The sequence below is a fragment of the Filobasidium floriforme genome (genome assembly GCF_021052385.1).
Source record: "Filobasidium floriforme strain CBS 6241 chromosome Unknown HD553scaffold_33, whole genome shotgun sequence".
NCBI classification, from domain to species: domain Eukaryota; kingdom Fungi; phylum Basidiomycota; class Tremellomycetes; order Filobasidiales; family Filobasidiaceae; genus Filobasidium; species Filobasidium floriforme.
In genome coordinates this window covers 15,596-36,904 of record NW_025763654.1, presented here as the reverse complement: position 1 = coordinate 36,904, position 21,309 = coordinate 15,596, and the positions used below count along the sequence as shown (strand labels likewise).

Below are 21,309 nucleotides of genomic sequence, written 5' to 3'. Positions count from 1 at the left end.
TGAAATCAGGTCCATCTACCCTATTCCCTCGATCCCTCAATTGCTATCCTATATCCTCACCACCTCGTTTGCCTACACTAACGGCAGTGATATCACCGCTCTGATCTGACCAGACACGGTATAGCCCAGGCATTGTCATATCTGGTACCCCACCCCAAGCGTCCAGTACGCAACAAGCTTCGACCCCCCTCTCACGCACCATACAGTAAGAGTAAGCAGACTCGTTCCACGTTCCACGTCCTTCCTCTTCGAAGACCTTGCCAGGAACTTAATTGGACGACCTGACCTTTAATTTACGGGATCGATGAACGTTGAAAAGACATGCATCCCAAAGTCCAAGTTCGAAACTTCACCAGGAATGTGGATGACGTTTATAGAGTTGAAGGGGAGTTGAGAGGGGACATCAGAGGCTCAGAGGCGTGTACGGGGACTTGAATGATCTCGCGGGTCGGACTCACCATCTTGAAGCTCGAAGACAAAGTTCAGATGGATCAACAACAGATCGAGCAACAACAACAACGTCTTGCCCTTGATCGATTCGGAGCTGCTCGACCTTTCCTGTCAGCCCGTTAGTTGTTTGATAATACCAGAGTCTGTTGCGCCTCGGCTCGCTATTGAGCTATCGCATATCTAGATCTGGACTCGAGGTCGTCCATCTCGCTAAACTCGCTACCTTCCGCGAACTCGACTCGCATGTAAACAAATCAACAACAACAAGCGACCCTCGTAACATCATCGATCATATAATCGATCACCCTCCTCCGACTCCTCCCAGACCTAGCACCTATTACGCTTGCGCATTCATTCGGCTCGTACTACCTAGCAGAACGCATTCATCTAGCTCGCGTCCACGAACAACGGCGAGCATCGAGCATCGAAATCGAAATCGAAATCAAGTGAATCAAAGGAACTTACGGACCACACCGAAAACGAACGACAGCACAAGACCATATCGCCATATCGAAACCGACCTACGACTTACGACCTACGACAACGGTACACGGTAGATATCAATAAAGATAACGATGTCCTCGATGGAAAACCCACACGAAGCCCGTCAAGCCGTACTTTTGGAAAGGATCGGGAAGAACGTGGAAAAGTGTTTCGAGGCCGTACAGGAGCTGAACGTTTGTCTGAATGTGAGTCGAGATGGGGTTGGATGTGCCTTGCTGTTTTTTTCTGGTTTGAGAGGTGGTTCGTTACGAAGCGTGGTTCGGGGAGAGGTGGTTTCGTCGGGGAATACTGGGCTTGGGTGTCGTATAGCGTGTTGTGTGGGAGAGAGTAAAATGGGAGGATGTGATGGGAGAGCTGATTTTTTTTTGTTGTCCTCTTCGTTCTTTCTCTTTCCATTCACCTTGTTCTTCTTGTCTGCAAACGCCTGCTCCACCCCGGGACCCCCTGTCTCTTCCGCCTTCCTCCTCGAATCTCGAATCTCGGACCACCAAATTCGATCCACACTCACCAACGCCGCCTTTTCGCTCTGCTCTTGACTTGGACTCTTGGACCTGGATGATCATTATAATCATATGTTCGACTCTCGTCTCTCGATCCTCCTACGGTACGGTCGATGTCATGATGTTTTCATCCCGACCGAACTATTCGTTTCAATTCTGGAATGCCACCTTCCGGCCGTGTTATGAAATCGTCCTCCGACCGACACGATCTTACGACCCACTACTCCTTTGCCGTCACCATTCGGAATCAAACTTCACGGAACCACGACCCCCTACGACTACTACTACTACTACTACGAACACATACATAATCACATCGATATCGATATCGAATACACTTCACTTCACTTTACTTCACGTCACTGGTACTTGCACCTGGGAACTCTCTAGGAATCAATCCAAGCCCACGCATCCACCACCCAAACAGCATCGGCCCTGTTTGGGAATTATAGCAGGAACGTGGTTTATAACCTAGAGGCGATTGGGAAGATGGGGGAGGCCCGATAGGGCGTAGGGCGACCGCCAGGGAGCCTTTTCCTTGTGGGCGAGAAGTGGGGGAGCCATGGCGGAGGCAGCAGGAGGAAAGGGGGAGGAGTGGAGGAGCTATGGGGTAGGGAATGAGCGGGATGATTGGGCGAGAGTGAGGGAGCTATGGGGCAAGGCGGGGCGGGGCGGGGCGGTCGGGGAGGGTGGTAGAGGGGGAGCTGGTGCTGGTGGTTAAGATGGAGGAAGAGGGAGCTTATGGACGGTCGTCCTTGAGGTTGGAGCGGAGTGATGCTCAGGAGGAAAGGGAAGGGCTATCAGGGATGGCGAAGCGAGAGCAAGAAAGGCGAGCTGCGAGTGCAATTTCGATGGGATTTTCGGTTTGTGGGTGTAATTTTTGGTTTTCGGTGAGTCCAAATCCGCGTTGGGGTCGGGAAGTATGGGGCGATCCTCCGAGAGACTCAGAAATGGAGAATCGGTCGACAAATCCGGAGCGGAATCCGAGCGATGCGGTGGTACTCGATCGAGGTGGAGCGCTTAAGGCTGATCCGATCTTATGTTACGTCGAACAGGTTTTCTTATTTGTAACGCCGGTTGATGAGCGTCTTGTACAACGCACGCACGCATGCAGATTACGATGACATGTGATGATTTGAGGATACGATATATGGATCTTGTTTGATCATCGACAGAGACAGGATATCGAGGATGAGCATCCCCAACATCAGACCACAATGGGGTATCGAGTCTCCGAGAAGGACTAAAGTAATGAGATGCAAGCCGACCCGACTCCGGAGGAAGACTGATGGTTGGTAAGCGCACGTTGGTTCTACAAATACAGACGAATCGGACGAAAGACACTTGGAAGCAAGCTATCAGTACGGCTTCGGTCGACAAAGTCGCTGCTGCGCAAGACGAACGCAAGGCGGGATCGTCAACATCGTCGAGGCTTGGTCCCCCATCAGTCCTGGTACAAGGATCCGAGAATGAACCAGGCGCTCGCGGTACCTACCTTCAACCCCGGTTTGGACGCCCAATACTAAATTTTTGCGCCGAAGTGCCCCCCCTCAGAACAAGGCGAAAGGAACGGGACCCATCTGGTCAGGATGAAAGCAAGGATACCGGCAGCATTTCGGTAAGGTTCGAGGGCGTACTTCACATTGCCGGCCAGGAGGTCTTGTGATGCTGGAAGCAAAGGCACTAGGAGGACGGACGGGTTGAGGTCGACGACTTCACGATCGTGGATGACTTTTGGAGTCCGCGACGAACGCTCACGATTGAGACTCACAACGACGGACCTGCGATCGCTACTGATGACGAGGATGTATGACGACGACGACTACACAGAGGAGAGCAAGAGCGCTTAAGGGTTAGCCACAGCGACAACGTGCCGAGAATGCAGACATCGGTGGTTTCAATCAAACAGCATGACTTCCCTGAAAGGGCAGGACAAGACGTCATCACGATCGCTGTCAAGGCGTCAATACTTGACAACTTTATCGACCTCGCAGGCGGAACGCCCGCCTCTCGCTGTCCGCTCTCGACCTCCCATCATTCCTCTTGAACGTCCGATGCAGACGGATCCTCGGAAGCCTTGGCCGGCGACGACGAAGAAGGCGCCGAGGTAGCGGTTGCCTCGCACCTCGTGAACCGACGACGAGGATAAGCGGCGGGTTGCGGTGCGGGTGGGTAGGTTTCGCGAGCCTGGTTCTCATCGGAGGGCAGATCGAAGGCTCCGTCGGCGTAAGGGAGAAGGGCAATCGGGTTGAGGTAGGCCATCGGGACGCGAAGGCTGATGGATGGGCTTGGGCGAGTGGAGTGGGAAGACGGTCGAGCTGTCGCATGCTTGACAGTTATGATCGAGAATTGGTCACAACGCAGCTTATATACGCGAAGAACACACGGAGTGAAACGGCTACAAGGAGGTCCGGAAACAAAGGATGCCCAGGGCGACAAGGAGTCGTTGTTTCGAGGCACCGCAATGGGACCCGCACCGGAGTTATGGGCGGTATCGTTACGCATGTTCGCCTCGTGGGATAGAACTGAAGAATCGCGCAAGCTTCTCAAGCTACCTTGGCTGGGCAGTATGTAGGCGATGAGGAGGTGGGGATACTGACGAGAGCGAAGCTAGCGGTGGTTGAGACAGCGCAACGACAAGACAGTCACGACAGGCTGTCAGACCTGACGGGGAGCACGGCACATGGCCTGCTCTTTGGCTAGCCTTGACGCATACTCATAGCGACATGAACACAAGCAGCGGACTCCCATAGGACGGTAGATTGTTTTCGGATACATCGCGGAATACGCTACAGGCTTCGTATCGGCTCGCAGTGAAGCGCAAGTCCTACTCGTCATCAATCTCGTGCTGGAATCGACCGGACGACGTCGGTTTGGGTCGCTCGAGACGGGCGGTGGACGTCGAGGTTGCGCGGGCCGTAAAAATTTCGATCCGATCAGCAGGCCGCGGAGAAGGTTCGACAAGCGTGGGGTCGAGAGGAGGCTCGACAGGGGGGTTGACGAGTGGTAGGGAGGCGAAGACGTTGCGGTACATGGCGAAATTTTTTTAAAAGCGTGATGAGAAGTTTCGTTTTCTGGCGACGAGAGGGGTGGTGGAAGAGGATCGATAGAGCGAGGGGCCGCTTGGCCAAAAGTGAATGAGAAGCCGACATCGAGTGTTCCGCTTATATACGTGACTCGAGGGGAACAACGAGGACGTCAAACGCGGAAGGGGTCTGGGGTTAAAGGAAGTCGATAGCGCCCATCGCTCGAGGAGAATCTGCTATGAGGGTTAAGTGTAACCTGCTCTCGCTGGAAGTGTTACACATGGGGACACCCCGGAAGACACGGCTTGAGGTCGGGAAAGACTGTCAGTCACGCACATCGCTCATGCGTTCATTTTCATATCGGTCAGGCGTATTCATTAGCTGTTGGTACAAACCAAGAGGGGCTTTTCTACATGGAGTAGTCCAGCATCAAGCGGAAATGTTGGTGGAAGTCAAGTGATTGAGGAACCATTCTCTCGATGCTCTACTTCGTTATTCAAGACTCGCTGCTACGGTGGCGCTCAGATCGTCGAGGCGGATATGACCAGGGCGGATGCTCCGATGATCCACAGGCTGGCCGTGCTGTTCGAGATCGTTGAACTCCTTAAACACAGGCGATCGGTTCCGGATCAAGCGTAGCCGACTCACGGATGCCCCAAGCCCGAGTTTTCTTGGTTTTCTTCGACGACGAGGTATTTGATATTTGCACCTTCACCTGTAGACTCTTTCAAGGACACCGTTCTGAACGAAAACGGTGGTCAATCCCGAGCTGTATCAAGTCCGTACAGGAAACACTCACAGGTTGCTGCCCAAGGGTTCGGTGACGGTGTGAGTCCAGTTGTAATACTGGGCCGGACCCGGACCGATCGCGGTGATGTTCGTCTCGATCACTTCTTCCTGCGAGCCGGTTCATAGCGAGTCAAGATCTCAAGGCGATCGGGGGTGACTCTGGACATGGCTCGTGTGACTTACGTTGGTTGTCGGGCCTATGTCTCCAGACCTCGGGAGGCTTGTCCTGTCGCGTCGCGAAAGGGACTCATGATCAGTGAAGGGTATATGCGTCGATCGGCCGAGGGATGGGCTTACTCTAGGGAAAAGGTCCCATTGCTCACACCAATGAACCTAAACGTGTAGGTCTCGTTCTGGACGAGACGACTATCGTCCTGTGGAGGCGCGAGATTGTTCGGGATTGGCAACGTATATCGCATTGAGGGTTCTCATCGTCCGGACTTACCGTATTGGCAGGCGGTTGATAAGCAAAGGACGACACCGTCTGGGAGAGACTGAGGAGCGCGAGCAGGCCGGTGAAGAAAGATTGGGAAGAGAACATGTCAGGTGTTGTCGCTTGCTCGCTTGTGATCACAAGACAATGGTGTGCGACGACAAGGAAGTCAGGACCCCGCTTCCAGTGTACATAATATATATGCGATACAGGTTGGTTTACTGCGGCAAGTATGATCCCCGAGACATATCCCTTTCGCCAAGCCTGCGCTCTGCCGGTGCCGGATCGCTCACATCGCATGCGCATCGAGTAGCGCGCCATCGAAATAGGGTTTTGTTAAAACTCAAGATATTGCTTTATCAATGGCATGTGCTATTAACCAATACAAAGGTACTGACCTGTTAAAACTCAAGATATTGCTTGAGATCTAACAGTCAAGTGATGTATATTGATGATCTAGTTGTCCGAGATTTTCATCACCGGGGTGAGGTCTCAACTTAGGTGATGCTGACTAAGCACCACCCAAGTCTCCCAAGGTGATGCTGACTAAGCATCACCCACCTGTAATCCTGAGAAGTAATCCCAGTAATCATCACGCGCGCGCGCTTACTTTCTACAGGTTTCCCAAACTGCGTCATCTTCTGTGGAGCGGCAACGACAACGTGCGAAAATTGACCGAGTGACTTGAGCACTTGATAGAATCACTGACGTTGCATCGTATGAAGCAGTGATGGTCTCGGCTGTGCGTCCTACTCGTGTTCGGCGCAGGGTCTCGCACACCTCTCAGCATAGATATCGGTTCGCGTCGCCCTAGCTGTGCGAAACCCTGCACTATAGACTAGTACAAGGTTCTATCTCGTTTGGAACGATGCCACACGACTGGATATGTCGACTCGATCTCTCGCGCCCGCTCCCCTGGATCGTGGCGCCTTGCGCTGGCTTTCTTCTGGCTTTTTCTTCACAACAGGCAAATACCTTGGATGTTGTGGGGTTGCACTTCTGAGGGTCGTCGAACGCTGCGCGGGTGAAATGACAAGAGGTTGACGGGTGGTTAAGACATCGACGAAAAGGCATAGTCGCAAGATATGACAGGTTATAGGAATTCGCATATCGGATGATCGATTGACAGGTATCACTTCGCGGATGGGTAGCTGCTTTGTGTCTCTGCATGTCATCTAGGCCAACGACTGTGGTCGAGAATCATAGCAGTGGCGGATAGGATAGCACGGAAGTCGAGCTTAGCCCGGATGACCGAACGCGATCACGCGTTGCAACGAAAGCTGCGTTTCAACTTGTCGTGTCTTGCAACGGATGAAACGAGATCACATCTTCAGGATCGATGCGCCGTGCTGACTCGAGTAAGTCCCACACAGCCAGCAGAGTATCGTGGGAATACGTCGACGGCGCGATCACCTTGCTGTCTCACAAGCGCGCGTGCACGTCGACTTGCATCGAAGCGGGCTGGATTGTTGGCTGATTGGACTTTGCAAAGCTGTCGCCTGGCCCGTTCAAGTCTTCGGGTGTCCTCATCGATAACCCCTAACCCTCATAACGGACATCCTGGTTTGCAGATAACCCTGTTCAGCCCTTGAATCCACCATGGGTCCGTACGACGAATACCACGAGTTGCAGCCCAACGAACTGAATGTGGCGACCCGCACGACGCTCGTATTCGTGGCGACCGGCGGAGCGTACACCTTACTGGCTCATCTCTGCGGTGCCACTTTGCCTCCCGAACCGTACTATATCTTCGCCTTTATCGTCTCTATCCAAGCGCTCATCCATTCGAACAGCGAGAGCGTCGCCAGATGGATGCGGGGGCAGCACGGGACGGAGCGAGACGTGTTCATGACCAGAAGGATATTCGACCTGATCGTCTTGCTCGGGTCGACTGCGAGTAATCTGGCCAGGGTCATCATGCACAGTGGGGTCGCCACGGGTCCTCAAAATACGCATGAGGAAATCATCGGGTTCTTGAGCATCATGATCGGGTGTTTCGGAACCTTCTACCTGGGAACCTGTGGGTTGAGCATCGGATTGTCGTTCGACTGATTGCAGAGCGGGTGTGTTGACGTCTCTTACTCGACTCGAAATGACAGCGTGGGTGGATTTCGAATTCTGGGCCAATAGCAGAGCAAATCGGCCCCGGAGTTGGGTTTGATACGAGATCTTCACGGAAATCCTCGTCGAGAGCATCGCCGGATCAAGCAAGAAGAACGCGAGGAGACGGATCGATAACCAGCCAAGTGCTCGAGGTTCACCGCCACTGAAGTGGACATCATGTCGAAGCGACCGGGACCCTGGAGGTGTTCGATGATCAACCCATCAGGATAGAGATCTACACCCCGTCCCATTTGACTCTGTCATGTCGAATCGGTCAATCGTATTATCATTATCATATTGTTATCGAGAACTATGTTGCCTACAGTTTGCGTTTCATAAATCAGATTATGTTTCAATCGGTCTTGTTTCGAGATGCGATTCCATTTGTGTTCGTTCGAAGCTCGCAATTTGATAATACGCAATCGAGTAGTTCAAGAACGCGCACTGGTCCAACTCCTGGAACACGGCGGTCGTAGCGTTGACATTCATGATCCGGATCGGTCCGGTAGCATTGGTAACCGGCTGCCACTGGCCGCTAGTTTGGGTAGCAGCGAGAGTAGTGTTGTACCCTCGGGCTTGGAGGTAGGCGGCCGAAGGGTTCGGGTCGGAGGTACGGACAAAGTTGGCAAAGTAGCTGGTAGCGAGTTGGATCGAGGCGAGGTCGTCGGCGTCTCGGAGCGTCGTCAGCGTGCCCTGTCACAGTGTCATACGTAGGACGAATCAGTTGAAGTGAGAATAGAATAGAAAATCCAAGACCGGGAACTCACAAATACCCAAGGCATGTCCGACCCGTGTAATCGGTAATAAGGCTCGTTGGGGTTTCCATAAGGATACCCCGGCTCGATCGGTCCCGTCCCATCGATGTTATTGGGGTTGTACCCGGAGTACGTCCTGTCCATCTGATAAAAGTAGCTCTGCTTGAAAGCGCCGGATGAGACGCCGGCGTTGACGATGGCCTGATCGACGCATCTGAATTGAGTGTCCGTGGCGACCCGTTGAGTGACGTTGAAGGCGTCTGCGGTGATGTTGCCGGTATCGTAAAGCGGGAAGAGACCGGAATCGATGATGCTCTGGGCGTAAGAGGCGTTGATCCCCAAGCCGACCTGGAGACCGGAAGAGAGGTTGGCGACAGGGGTCTTGGGGTAAGTGGAGAAGGAGGAACCGTCGTTGGCGGTGACGCCCCAGATGGTATGCACGTTCGCCGTCGACCCGTTGTTGTTGTAGACGTTCAGGGTCGGGGCGAGGATGTACGCGCCGTCTTGGACGACGTATCGAGCCGTGGTAGCCAAGTTGGAGATCATACTGGCGTTGGCGGTCTTGAGGCAAGCGATCTGGGCGGTCAGGTCGGTAGAGTTGCAACCTAGACCGGTAAAGATCTGTTGTCCAGCGAGGGCGTACGATTCATTGATGGTGAGGTACAAGCTGTACTCGGTAGCGTAGTTTCCCTCCAACCCGAGCGTCTGACCGCCTCCGAGGTTGGACATGGGGACCGCTCCCCTGAACAACCCGTTCGCACAAGGTACGCTCAAGAGAGCTTTGACCGACCCGGCCCCGGCAGACTCGCCGATGATGGTCACCTGGGCAGGATCTCCACCGAACGCGGCGATGTTGGCCTGGACCCATTCGAGAGCGACGACTTGGTCCGCGATCCCGTAGTTGCCGGTAATGTTCGTACCGGGCACGGCGAGGAAGCCGAGCGTACCCAGACGGTAGTTGATGCTGACGACGACGATGTCTTCACGGGATGCGAGTTGACCGCCATCGCTTGTTGGGTCAGCACCGGTTCCTCCCGTATACCCACCTCCGTGAATCCAGAAATGGACCGGGCGAAGAGAATCGTTGGAACCTTGTCGAGGGAGGTAAGGCGTCTGGATGTTCAAGAAGAGACAGTCCTCGGAGCTGGTGTTCGAGCCCGCTTGTGAGCAGGACGGGCCGTACGAGGTGGCGTCTATCACACCCTCCTTGGTGGACAGGTGAGAGTATTGGAAACGCTCAGGCGGGTCGGCATAAGGGATCCCGATGAAGCGGAAAGACTTTTGGTTACGGAACCCGAGAAAGGTCTTGCTGCCGTCGCTGGAGATGACGGTGATGTTGTTACTAGCCGTAGCCGTGGCGTTGGGGTAGTTTTGCTGGTCAGACTGGGTGCACAAAGCGGGCAGGGTCATCCCGGTCCCATCATCGCTCGACCCGACGTAGACGAGCTTGGAGGAAGAGCTCGAGTCGTATCGGACGTAACCATCGGCGATCGAGTAGGACTGGTTCGAAGTGACCTTGCCAGAGTATTCGACGTAGGCGAGGAGGTCGGTAAAGTCTTGAGCGTGTTGCTTGATCGCCGTCGAGTTGAGGAGCGACTCGTTCAGCGTCTCACAAGCCGACGTCGCTTGGTCGATCGGCATCGGGTCCAAGAGGATCGCACCGATGTGATTGGCATCGTCCGTCAAGTTGAGGTTGTTCTGGTAGAGAAAAGTCAAAGAAGTGTCCCGGTTCGAGGCGGCGTTCGTGTTGTTGTTGTTGGCATGGACGAGGGCGAGGGTCGCCAACAAGGTCGAGCGGCGGAGAAACGTCATGGTAGAAGGTGTTCGTCCGATTTGCGACTGATTTTCATCGTTGCAAACTCGTGAGCCTCGACTATTCCCTGAACCCGTCTGATCGTCTTATATCCCACCCCCAAGCACCTCTCAAGTCGTCGCATCGATCGAAATAGCAACTCCGAATCCATCCCCCCCTTAAACTTATGCCCTAGCGCCAGTAAAGAGCCGCTTCATTCGGTCGTTCATTCGGGATCTCGAGGTTTCGAGGTTTCGAGGTGGGGGCACAAGTCTCGCTAGTCTCGTTGGCCGGAGTGATCCATCTAGCAAGGTTCACTTGACGTCGAGTTAAGGTCCAGCGATCGAGCATAGTTCGGCCGAATGTTTTCGAGGTCGAAGGTCGAGAATTAAACGGCGTTCAGCGTCAGACGATCGTAAATCCGGCCCGTTTGCGAGTTTGCGATTCTTTTTGATCGGCTTCGCTCTTCGGCAAGGCCTGAGATGCCCTGATATCCATCGCCATGGCTTGATCGTGCTCAAAGGACTGTAATAACGGTGATCTTGCGAGATTGCTAACGAAACCGATAAAGTCGATGCGAGATGAGTTTCGTCCCGTGGCCAGCGAGCGATAAGTACGTGATGGTGTACGGTGAAGATGATGCGAAGGATGCCGGTCGGTTCTTCAAGACGGAGCCTCGTCAGTGCTCCTTTCCAGTGGTGTGGTGTAGAAGAGAAATCCTCTCGGTCGTCCTTCTTGTCCCAGGCAGAGTTGTAGAAGACGTCGACTTTTCGATGATGATCTGTTCTTGCTTTCCTACCTGTGCCGACTGACCCCTAGCCCAAGGCGGGAGTCGGACCTCTTCTCTCACGACTTCTAGCCTACGGTTGGCAGCAACTGATCTTGTTGCAGGTTGGGGAATCGAGGGATGTGTAGTTATAGCAAAACGTTTAGTTTGCAGTTGACTCATGACTGGGATCAGGGAGCCCAATTAATATGCGGGTGACATGTCAAAAGTCATTTTCGTCAATCGACCCTAGGCCCTTGACCTATTCCAGCCAAAACCCTAACACTGCACTATATACCATCCGACCTGCTCTACAGTAGTCACGCTTGATCCACGATCGTCATAGTGTATTACCATGCAGCACGACCACGACTTGCAAAGCAAAACAGACAAGAGGAAAAGAGCACTATGGCTGCACGGGACATATATCGAGCTTCGAGAGTCGAAAGTCGAGAGATCGACTGGCTCGAGAGGTAGACGATAAATAAGTGGAAACGTACGACGCGGTCAATCGGGCGACGGGACCCTAGACATCAAGTAGAGATAAAATATAGGATATAGAGGTCGACTTTGCATTTGTGATCAGGGTCGACGAGGCAGACAGGATGTCGTTTAGGGTGGCTCGGATCGGTAACTTGGTTCGATCATTCCCTATGAGAGATCAGATCAGGCTCACTGTAGGTCCCCCGGCAGAAATGGAGGTCCAGGTGCTAGTAGCTTGACGATACAGTACCGGATGATCTGATGGACGATACTGTAGGAGAGACGAGCGTGCAATGTACCTCGTGGGCTATCCTCCGTGCAGTGGATGGACGGAAACGGGGACAATCAGAGAGCAGGGAAACATCCTCGACTTTTAAGGGGTGACGAGTGCACAAGATGAGCGGTCTGATCGAGTGATGGTGGGCCGCGATGGAATAGATATGGATAATCGACCCCTCGCGGCTCTGTGAGGGTCTCTGGATTTGGGGCCGACGACTTCTAAGGACCCCTGGCCTGGCATGTGGGCGGTCGTTGCGAACCTGGTCAAGGTCTTGATACTGTAGGACGAGGTTTGGAGGTTTGTCTCCGTGGGCCGTCCAGCGGGTCGGAGAGGATCAAAGCATACTGTAGCCGACTATTTACTGATGGTGTCATGATTATACAAGGCCAGGAAGACGTCAGGAGGTACCTACGAGCGCCGGGGAACGGGGACAAGAAGACTTTTGCTCCAGGTTTAGCCTAGAGATCTTGCCGACTCCACCGCGAAGAATCGTTCTCTGTACGAGTTTACTCGATATGCCGATGGCACGGAAACAATAAGCGATGGAAGGATCACCAGCGATCAATTCGAAGGGGTCTCCCCCAGATCGCAGTCGAGGTCGACTCGTCGGCAGGATGCCCGAAGACATATTGTCGTCGTGGTGGAAGCGAAGCGGGGCCGACTCACAACTCGGGCTTTCGTCGTTTCGCTGCTCAGACGAAAAATCCCTTTCGAACCGCACTGATCGTCGATCAAGACACGATTCGCAGGCTTCTGATCCTGCGCATCATGACACCGGAATGGTCCTCGGATCGTATAATGGCTTGACCGATGCGTTCGGACGTTCTCGATACGGACCACCCGAGATCGTCTCGTCGACTCGAGTGGACCATTGACAACGATCCCCGCCATTTGATCGGGGGTCGACTCAAGGATACAACGGCGACGAGGCCCTGCGATGACGAGGCAAAGAAGACGGCACCGTCGGGCGACTGATCCATGAATATCACCCTGATCACTTGTTTTACGGAATGGAGATCTCGCCGATTGCAATGTCAGCATATCTGACACCCTTCCTGCTCCTGGCGTCGAAGCTCTCCCGAAGTGGCTCTGCAGTCCGGTGATGAAAAGTTAGACCTTTCGCGGACGAGGTCTGTCATCGGGCCAGTATGCGAGCCTGAGCTCGTAGTACTTGAGACAAACCCTTTATGATAACGCTCGGTCCCGGAGTTCGGGCATCAGCAGGTGCTGCGAAGCACGCAGGCTGTGCGGTCGGTCAGGTTAGTCTCGTCCTATTCATCGTCGTCTCGCTCATCGCTTGCCTCTGGTTCGTTTCATGCCTTTCCGGTATCAACGTGTAAGGCGAATCCGTGATCAACCGTGTTCGAGCTCGATTCGGGATAGCTATACTATGGTCACCACGTTTCGCCAGCCGGCCGCCCGTCGTTCTACCAAAATGAAGAGGGATTGCTGCTGCCAAGGGCCCGTTTCGTGTTAACGACTACATAGAGTCCGCCATCTTGTCGAGGATCCGGCGCGCGTGCCAGGGAGGACCATGAACGATTGCGATCAAGACTTTGGAAAGACCCCGTCAAATATCATAACGGATACGACTCTTGTCATCTCGGTGACCATTGTCATATAGAATCCGACGGGGCTCACGCACGGCGAGTACGTCCTCATCTTTCGACGAGAATTACGGATCTTGACCGTGCCACCGTTTCCAAGCTGTCGAGCACGTCTTCGGACTTGTCATCGTCGTCGCCCTCGTGTTGATCCACGCAGCGATTCTGAATCCAACCTAGCTACAAGGTTCGCTTCGTGTACCCTCAACCTACCAGAGTTGCAAACGGCACGAATCCTCGATCGCGCCGGCAGCAAGCCAGTAAGAGTACATGTATATCGACGACGTTGCGGTCCGCTCATGTATGTAGTCGAAACAGCCTCTACATCCCGGATTATGGACCCCCGCCCCCGCCCCATCTGCTCGACCTCGCCCGTCTACTCTGCATGTTGCGAAAATTCCTTGTAACTCGTCTGATATCCCGCAAGATATTGCCCAACAATCTTGCCTACGATATCCCCGTCAGGCAACGAAACAGATAAGGTTCAACTCTCGAGCGAGCGGTGGCGAGGAGAGCGAGAGCAGAACTTGCCGAATACGAAATTTATGACGGGGGCGGTATATCTACACCCTGGAATGTCGGCCAGCGCGACGTCGGCCGAATGGAGAAACCGAAGCATCTGGAACGGGTTGGGGGTTGCATTTTGGAGCGTTTGAGCTTTTTGAAACGGGTCGAAGGAACAGAGATGGAGCATGACAACCAAAAAAGAAGGTATCAGTTTCGAGAAGCCAAGACGCGGTGAGCATCAAGGTGTAGATAGCGATGAGAGAGTAAGACATACACGAAAGATACCCATAAAAGTTGTGCACGAAGTCGTCCGAGAACCCGTCGTTATCCCCTCCCTCGACAGTCACGTGAACTTCTAAATCTTTTCCCGTCTCCGGGTCGTTCCAGAACGTGTGCTTCACATAGGTAGGGATCCTGATGGACTGTCCCGGTTGCAAACGACCGAATTTGCCGTCAATCTTGTAGCAAAGGGTACCAGAGAGCACGTGGAAGGTTTCGGTCTGGTAGTAGTGGTAGTGGTAAGGTGGAGTCGCAGTAGATTGGGGTCCATTGCCCTATCGAAAGGTCAAGAGGATTCGTGATCGCACGCGGAAGGAAAGAGGGTGCGAAAGACGACCCGATCAGCGCTCATCTCGTGCTCAATGATCAAGACAACGAGAGCTGAAACGCCCGCTCACAGTGTGCGGACTACCGGCCTTGAACAACTGCCTGCTTGTAAACTTGCCCGGTTCATCGTTAGGCACGTTCCAGGTCTTGAAATCCCCGCCAAAATAAGAGTGGGACCCATCTTCCGGGTCGTAGACGGGAGGGACAAATTTGGGCTTTGATGCGTAGCAGCATAGTCAGCGATCGATGTCTGGAGACATGCTGGGGACCTTCGCTGGGTCGAGGTGGGACAATCTTACGTGCGGGAAGAGGAAGGAGAGGGCCATCACGAGTCGCCGGCGAAGGTCTATAATATCAGGAAAAGTAGAAAGCAGAACGGTGCACGATATCGCTGACGTCCACCGATTCAAGAGCTGATGGTCATCAGGTAACGACCAGAGGGCGTGTATATACCTTGATCTATATCTAACTATCAAGGATTCCCAAACCATAAATGTCATTGATAAGAAATACAATCGGGCCCAACCTCTGCGGCGCACGCGCGTGTTCCGTGAGATCCGGCCGATGTTTCGCGCCAAAGGCCGGATCAGATTGCTATCAGTGCGCGGCGCATGATCCCGCTGCTCGTCTGTTTCGCCTCGGCGGGTTGTGCCATGTCTTCTCTATACTGCTACCTATGGCCGCCATAACCGAATGGGCTGCATTGTCCAAGCGCTTGTCTGCTTGTCAGCCCGATCAATCGAACTAAAGGGCGTGTAGGTTCGATAGCCGTTCACAGGACGGGAGGACCTCACGCTGGATGTCGTTCAATATGAGTCAGCAGTGTGAATGGTATGTGAAAGCACCATACATGATAGTATCCAGCCTAAATATGGTTTGTATACGGTACGGGAGTGTGAAGTTGGATCTTCCTGAGCGGGTCGAGTCGAAGCGAGAGTCTCGGGGATTATAGCGGCAGTCTGTAACGCAGAGCTCTCGCAGCCCCGGCGGAACGCAACGATGCTATCTGTCAACCTTCGATTCGGCAGATGACCACGGATGAGACCTTTACATATCGATCGAAAGACCACGATCACAAGTTCTTCCTCGAGCATGCGCAATCTTTGGGTCAATATAAAGGGAACTTCCTGATCAATCTTGTTCTCTCGCTGCAAAGCCTCTGAATTCTTCTACAACCTCTAAAACCGACACTACTACTCTCTCCTTCTGCTCTATAGAACCAGTCTCAATGTACGTAACGGAAATCGGGATGGTGGAAACCCAACTCCTCCTGGTGCTCCTGTTGGTAGCGATAATCTCGTCCACCTCGATCCCGGAGCCGATTTTCGTAGCGTTGGTAAGCCATCAGTGCCAAGCTGACGATGATGACCGATGCCCCGGTGCAGCAGTTGAGATAGTTGCCGATCTTGTACCCCGTAGGGGCGTCCGAAGGGATGTATGACCAGCTGCGGACGAGGCGATCAATACAAAGAAAGCGTGCGTGGAGATCCAAAAATCTGGACGTACGTCGCGGCGATCGAACCGATACAACCGAGTCCGGTAGTCACGGCGCTCGTCATGGCTCGTACAGTATCTGGAGCAGCGTTCGAGGCGGCCCAACCGATGACGATGGGCTGTGAAAGGTGGTTGTGAAATAAGTTCACGCCCCTAATGCCGTTCTGACACGCGCGCGCGCGACTGAAACCCACTCCGTAGATGAAACCCGAGGTGGTATTGAGAAAGATGGCAAAGTATCGAACCTTGATGGCGCTAGAGTTGGTCCCAGCCCATACTGACAAGACAACGAATGGTAGCCAGTGATTAGTTGCCCATATTGTTATTATAGGAAAGACAACGGCTATTTCCCCAGCGCCCGTACTCACTACCGTATCCGATGACGGAAAGCGAAGCCCCAAAGATTGTGACGTAACCGTGAGACCTGGTCCTCATCGCTACATAGCATGCTGTGAGGGCAACGACGGCGGCCACGATGGCAGGCGCGGCAGAGAGGAGTTGGATCTTGACAGTGGTAGAGCCCGGGTAATTGAGGCGAAGGATGGTGGGCGTAAAAATGCTCAATCTGGCGTTAGGGCAAGGCAGAGGGTTAGCAGAGGAAACAATGACGAGTAGAATGCGAAGCCGGGCATCGTGTACTTGCCCCTGAACGGTGATATTGTCACAGATGTACATGTATGTGCAAGCCATCGTGTTGACGTTGAAGAACGCCTTGAAAATCAACCTCGAACTCGTTCTTTCCTTGACGCGACTACCGCTCGGGCCTTCAGCGGCGAGACGTTTCAAGGCAATCTCACGCTCGGGTTCAGTGAGCATCTTGGTCGTAGAGATGTCGCTGGGGAACACCCATATCATGACGCTGAAGGCGAGAAATAGCATTAATGAGGATGACGATGGGAACTGTTCGCGGCAAGATAACTTTTCACTGACATTCCGAAACCGATCGTCATCAACCCTTCGACCACTGTACAGTACGACAGGTCAGCCGAATGATCTGTCGGCACGGATTGAAGAAAGGGAGAAGGAAGAAAACTTGCGAAAGATGGTACGCCAAGACTTGACGCTACCGATGTTGCCAACCGATAGCAAACCAGACGACAACAAGCCGCCGACTGAGAAGGTGTTCCTAACTTTAGCCGCTGTGGAGTGTTCGTACGCCAGCTCAACTCACAGGCTTGGGCCAATCCGGCGGCGCTCAGCATGAAGAAACCGATCCTCGCCGTCAATTCGGTCCGACGGTAGTACTACCAAAGTCAAAGCGAATCGGTAGGGTTAAGCGTTCATCGGTCGCAGTAGTACCAGCAGCTTGAACTCACGCGAGACAAGAGGTAAGCCAAACCTGGCATAGTCGCGGCCTCTCCGAGTCCCAATAGACAACGAATAGCAAAGAAGCTCGCTCGATTGTTCAGCCACGCGGTGACGAGCGTGATGGTCCCGAAGAAAGTGATCATGATTGGAACAAAGATGAAGCCGAATCTCTGAAGGACGTGACGAGAATGCGGTTCAGCCAGGGTTTCGATGTCGAGCAAACGACCAGCCGAAGAGATTCTACCTTGATCACCAAAGAGAAGGGAACTTCGGCTACCATGTACATGACATAAAAGAGACACGCTCCGATGTTGAAGTCGTATCCAGTCAGGCCGAGGTCTTTCTCGAGACCAGCGACCCTGGCGTTGCCTGCGAGAATCCACGGCAACCATCAAACCGATGAACATGTTCGTGCAAGAACGCCTGATACTCACCAATGTTGCTTCGGTCGAGAAAGAGGAGAAAGTAGGCGAATCCAGCCATCGGCAAGATCCGTAGGTCTAGCTTGCGGACGAGGGATTTTTCAATGGCGCTCGCGTTCGAGTCGATCTCGACCGGGCTGGTCGGGTCTCCGCATTCTGTCGGAGCGGCCTCGAGCACATAGGCGGTAGCTACGGAGCCTGGCGTAAAGCCCTCTTTCTCCTTAGATAGTGGTTCGATTGACATGATTGCGAGCGAGCGATAGGGGTGATTCGATCTGAGGGACGGATCGTGCGATAATCGGTGGTCGGGAGATATTTCTTTGACATTTTATATTGTTTGTTCAGCTAGACTTAGCCATCAGCCAGATCCGTCTACCCGCGCAGCTGGATCGAACCGCCTAGGGCTATCGCCACCGAAGTTGATGATATGGCTTGCGTGATACTCCTGACAATCGAGACGCCGGTGGTGTGTCGTCCGTCGAGCTATCTCTTTATCTTATCGCCAGACGGACGGATCTCGATCAAACTTTCCAAGAGACGGACGGATCCCGTTCAGTGATCTGTTGAAACAAAAGAAAATCATATTGGCACGTTGGGAAGGACACGGTTCACGCGCCGCGCCGTCGATTTTCATTCCTTATCAGGGTACAAGAGAGGGCTTGCCGAGCGAGAGAACGGGCGATTTCGTCTGACTGTGCGTCTGTGAGTCACCTATCGTATGCTGGTTCTCGACGCAAGTGGTGCTCATGGACAATTGTATGTTATCCTCTCCCTTGATGAAGTGTTGAATCGCCAAGCGCGAGCATATGCCGAGCGTTGGTATCTTTCGAATCATGAGTTGACAACGTCAGTATCGCGACTTTGCAGCGAAGGTCCTGCAGAATGAGACTCAGATGGCGGATGTCGACGGACGGTCCATTCAAGGTCTGCAATCCCTGACTCTGTAGAAAACACCACAATATTCACTTGTCATCAATAGTTGGGTCGGAACCTCGCTGGATGTGAGACGGTCGCTGAGAGAGAACTGATGGCGTGATACTTAAAAGAGTGATAGAGTTCGGGCGTTCGAGATTCATCTGCATATATATCCAAGTCGTACATTTCAGGTCTACAGTCGCTTCTAGTGCTTGCGATGAGAAGGAACGAGCTCATCCAGATGAGCTACCATGTCGTACCCATTGATCTCTTCAATCGTCAGCCGTTTGTGTCCCGGAATCGGTTTGGGGGCACCACGAGAGACTGAGCCGGGCTAGAAATCGACGGACCATTAGAGAGAGTCAAGCTTTGAATGAAGGACGACGGCCTCTCGCGCTTCTGCTTCCACTTACCAGGGAACTGAACCCGATTCTCTCTCGGATGTCTTCAGTGGCCAATCGACTACAGAGCGCGACACGATCGGCTCGAGGCTTTCGAATCGATTCGTACATTTTCAGCCCCTCTTCGATATTACCGGTGTAGTTGTATCTACGAGAAAAGATTAGCCCCAGTGCTGCAGCGTCTTCGATCCCTTGACAAGCGCCTCTGAAGTGATTCTCTGGTCAGCGATCGTGCTCTGCCCCCGAACGCTTCACGTGACTATCAACGGCCTGGGCTCACTGGCTCTGATGGGGAAACATGGCATGACAGGCATCACCCAATAACCCCGTTCTTCCCTGGGTCCAGCCGGTCAACGGCGTATGCTCGTATAGTCTCCAGGGTTTCCGATCGATACTGGAGTTTAGCATGCGGAGGCAATCGGGGTCGAGTTGCGAAAAGGGAGAGACGAGATCCTCAACCGAGACGTCTTGAACGTTGAAACCTTCTTTCGAGGTGGTGGAGAGTTCCGACTGGGAGAAAGAAGTGGAGGAGGTCAGTCGGAAGTTTCCTGTGGCGGAGGCTGAACGTCGGACTTGCGGGATAGAAACAGTAAAAGGAGATCAATTTGCCGCCGTTGCACGGGGCCATGACGATCTTGTTGTACTTGTTGACGTCGTCCGTCTCGAATCCTCCCCAGAATTGGATGGCAGGGCTGCGAAGAGGTAGAGACATATCATCAGAAGATTGCTCGAGCGCGCTATGGTGAGATATCAAGGATCAAATTGCTCACTCTGCGTATCGTTCCAAACCCATCTCTTGCAGCTGATCGAGCCGCACGTTGCATCGATAACACGTAGAGGCGGCCAGCTTGATCGTGGGTTCGAGATCCATCAACGCTCGGGTCTTGGACTGAGGTACAAGACGAAGACGTGAGCAACAGACATCTGAGTGAGATGAAGATACAGAAAGGCAACCGCCACGACTCACGACGACGCCATCCGCTCCGATGATCAGGTCCGCCGTGACCCGAAGACCGTTCTCAAATTCGATTTCGCCGCGATCGAAATCGATCGAACGGGCCGAATGAAGGATCTTGAGGGTGGATGGAGGACCTTGTCCGGCGGTTTGGGTGGCGGTAGTGATCATCATCCGAAGCATATCTTGTCGATGGCTGAGAGGGGTGTGAGCGACCGTGGATCAGCGCCGAAAACGGGATGGACATCGAACCCGGGTCTGTAGCTCGCGCGAGGCGTGATACTGACAACATATAATAAGGAAAACCCCATTTCTGTTCATAAGCCGACATGTCATAAATCATGTCGACGGCGCCGGTCTTGTAATCCCTCATGACGAGTTTCTGGAGGTCGATAGGGTAACCCGAATCGATGTCGACGCCCCATTCGTGAAGCCATTGACCTCCGTCTGACAAGCGCGCGCCATCGCGCGAGAGCATGAACATCAGTTTCGAGCAATGTAGGTTCGAAAGGCGTCCCGACCTCACTCTTGGCACACGAAATACTGTTCCCGACCTCCGCCGCGATATCCCGTTTCTCGTACACCGTGACCCGATGACCCTGACGACGAAGCGAGATGGCAGCTGCGAACCCACCGAGACCTCCGCCAATGATGGCGGCGTCTTGAACAAGTTTGAGGATTGAATGTCAGGCATCGTGATGGGATTCGAAGCGTCCGAGTGATGTCGCAAAAGTCCCAAACTACTGGGATACCTTGGAATTGGTGTTAATGATAGCTCACGATCTCTGTCTTGCACGGAGACGTCTCGGTGTAGATTATATCGGATCGCTACAAGCTCTTGTCTCGGCGCGCTCGACTGTCGTGCCGAGAGGTCGAATGACGGGGGTGGGCATTGTTGATAACCCGGCAAGACGGCCGGCACTTGGTGAGATGACGGCCGCGTTATCTTTTCCGACCATGTTGCTGCCAAGCGATTTAAGTTGTCTATCTACGATGGAGACGTGAACGGCATGACCAGATAAGATATAATCTCTCATCTCGCGGATGAGATCCGATCCGTCTGTCTGGAATGGCGCGCGCGCGTCTTTTGTTGTTTCGAATGGGCCCGGCGCCCCGTCAAGCGACCCCAATTCGATTGCCGATAGCGATATCGCAGGTTTTGATCGACTCGAGGGTTGAAGGTGCCTCTCTTTCCCTGATCAAATACTCGAGGCGA

The 21,309-nt window shown here is 53.4% G+C and overlaps 7 protein-coding genes across 7 annotated transcripts; 1 reads left to right on the top strand and 6 right to left on the bottom strand.

Moving 5' to 3' along the window:
* The first annotated feature begins 762 nt into the window (after nt 1-762).
* Nucleotides 763-2,121, top strand: HD553DRAFT_320777 (uncharacterized protein). Its single transcript, XM_046181172.1, has 2 exons — nt 763-1,139; nt 1,845-2,121. Exons 1-2 carry the CDS (start codon nt 1,026-1,028, stop codon nt 1,959-1,961), a joined length of 231 nt encoding a protein of 76 aa, XP_046032425.1. The 5' UTR covers nt 763-1,025; the 3' UTR covers nt 1,962-2,121.
* A 2,880-nt stretch (nt 2,122-5,001) lies between these two features.
* On the bottom strand, nt 5,002-5,810 carry HD553DRAFT_346628 (uncharacterized protein; the record flags this gene model as incomplete). The annotated part of the gene is made up of 6 exons (XM_046183223.1): nt 5,002-5,062; nt 5,129-5,221; nt 5,280-5,377; nt 5,453-5,495; nt 5,567-5,643; nt 5,715-5,810. 6 exons carry the CDS (start codon nt 5,808-5,810, stop codon nt 5,002-5,004), a joined length of 468 nt encoding a protein of 155 aa, XP_046032424.1.
* A 2,260-nt stretch (nt 5,811-8,070) lies between these two features.
* Nucleotides 8,071-10,458, bottom strand: HD553DRAFT_168780 (esterase/lipase). The gene is made up of 2 exons (XM_046176879.1): nt 8,573-10,458; nt 8,071-8,498 (listed from the first exon to the last, which is right to left on the bottom strand). The coding sequence occupies exons 1-2, from the start codon at nt 10,370-10,372 to the stop codon at nt 8,151-8,153; spliced, it is 2,148 nt and encodes a 715-aa protein (XP_046032423.1). The 5' UTR covers nt 10,373-10,458; the 3' UTR covers nt 8,071-8,150.
* A 223-nt stretch (nt 10,459-10,681) lies between these two features.
* On the bottom strand, nt 10,682-12,509 carry HD553DRAFT_327274 (uncharacterized protein; the record flags this gene model as incomplete). The annotated part of the gene is made up of 5 exons (XM_046181795.1): nt 10,682-10,905; nt 11,166-11,233; nt 11,795-11,872; nt 12,141-12,225; nt 12,290-12,509. 5 exons carry the CDS (start codon nt 12,507-12,509, stop codon nt 10,682-10,684), a joined length of 675 nt encoding a protein of 224 aa, XP_046032422.1.
* Nucleotides 12,510-13,969: 1,460 nt separating this feature from the next.
* On the bottom strand, nt 13,970-14,783 carry HD553DRAFT_278580 (uncharacterized protein; the record flags this gene model as incomplete). Its single annotated transcript, XM_046178056.1, has 3 exons — nt 13,970-14,142; nt 14,267-14,546; nt 14,670-14,783. Coding segments are annotated over 3 exons (567 nt in total), but the record flags the coding sequence as incomplete, so codon positions are not given.
* A 1,040-nt stretch (nt 14,784-15,823) lies between these two features.
* Nucleotides 15,824-18,306, bottom strand: HD553DRAFT_332839 (major facilitator superfamily domain-containing protein; the record flags this gene model as incomplete). The annotated part of the gene is made up of 10 exons (XM_046182076.1): nt 17,835-18,306; nt 17,645-17,769; nt 17,409-17,570; nt 17,264-17,336; nt 17,130-17,204; nt 17,023-17,056; nt 16,736-16,951; nt 16,461-16,657; nt 16,105-16,369; nt 15,824-16,043 (listed from the first exon to the last, which is right to left on the bottom strand). The coding sequence occupies exons 1-10, from the start codon at nt 18,064-18,066 to the stop codon at nt 15,824-15,826; spliced, it is 1,599 nt and encodes a 532-aa protein (XP_046032420.1). The 5' UTR covers nt 18,067-18,306.
* Nucleotides 18,307-18,942: 636 nt separating this feature from the next.
* HD553DRAFT_330179 (uncharacterized protein) lies at nt 18,943-21,130 on the bottom strand (the record flags this gene model as incomplete). Its single annotated transcript, XM_046181967.1, has 9 exons — nt 18,943-19,071; nt 19,151-19,343; nt 19,419-19,623; nt 19,712-19,830; nt 19,909-20,027; nt 20,106-20,289; nt 20,381-20,540; nt 20,620-20,754; nt 20,926-21,130. The coding sequence occupies 9 exons, from the start codon at nt 21,128-21,130 to the stop codon at nt 18,943-18,945; spliced, it is 1,449 nt and encodes a 482-aa protein (XP_046032419.1).
* Nucleotides 21,131-21,309: the final 179 nt, after the last annotated feature.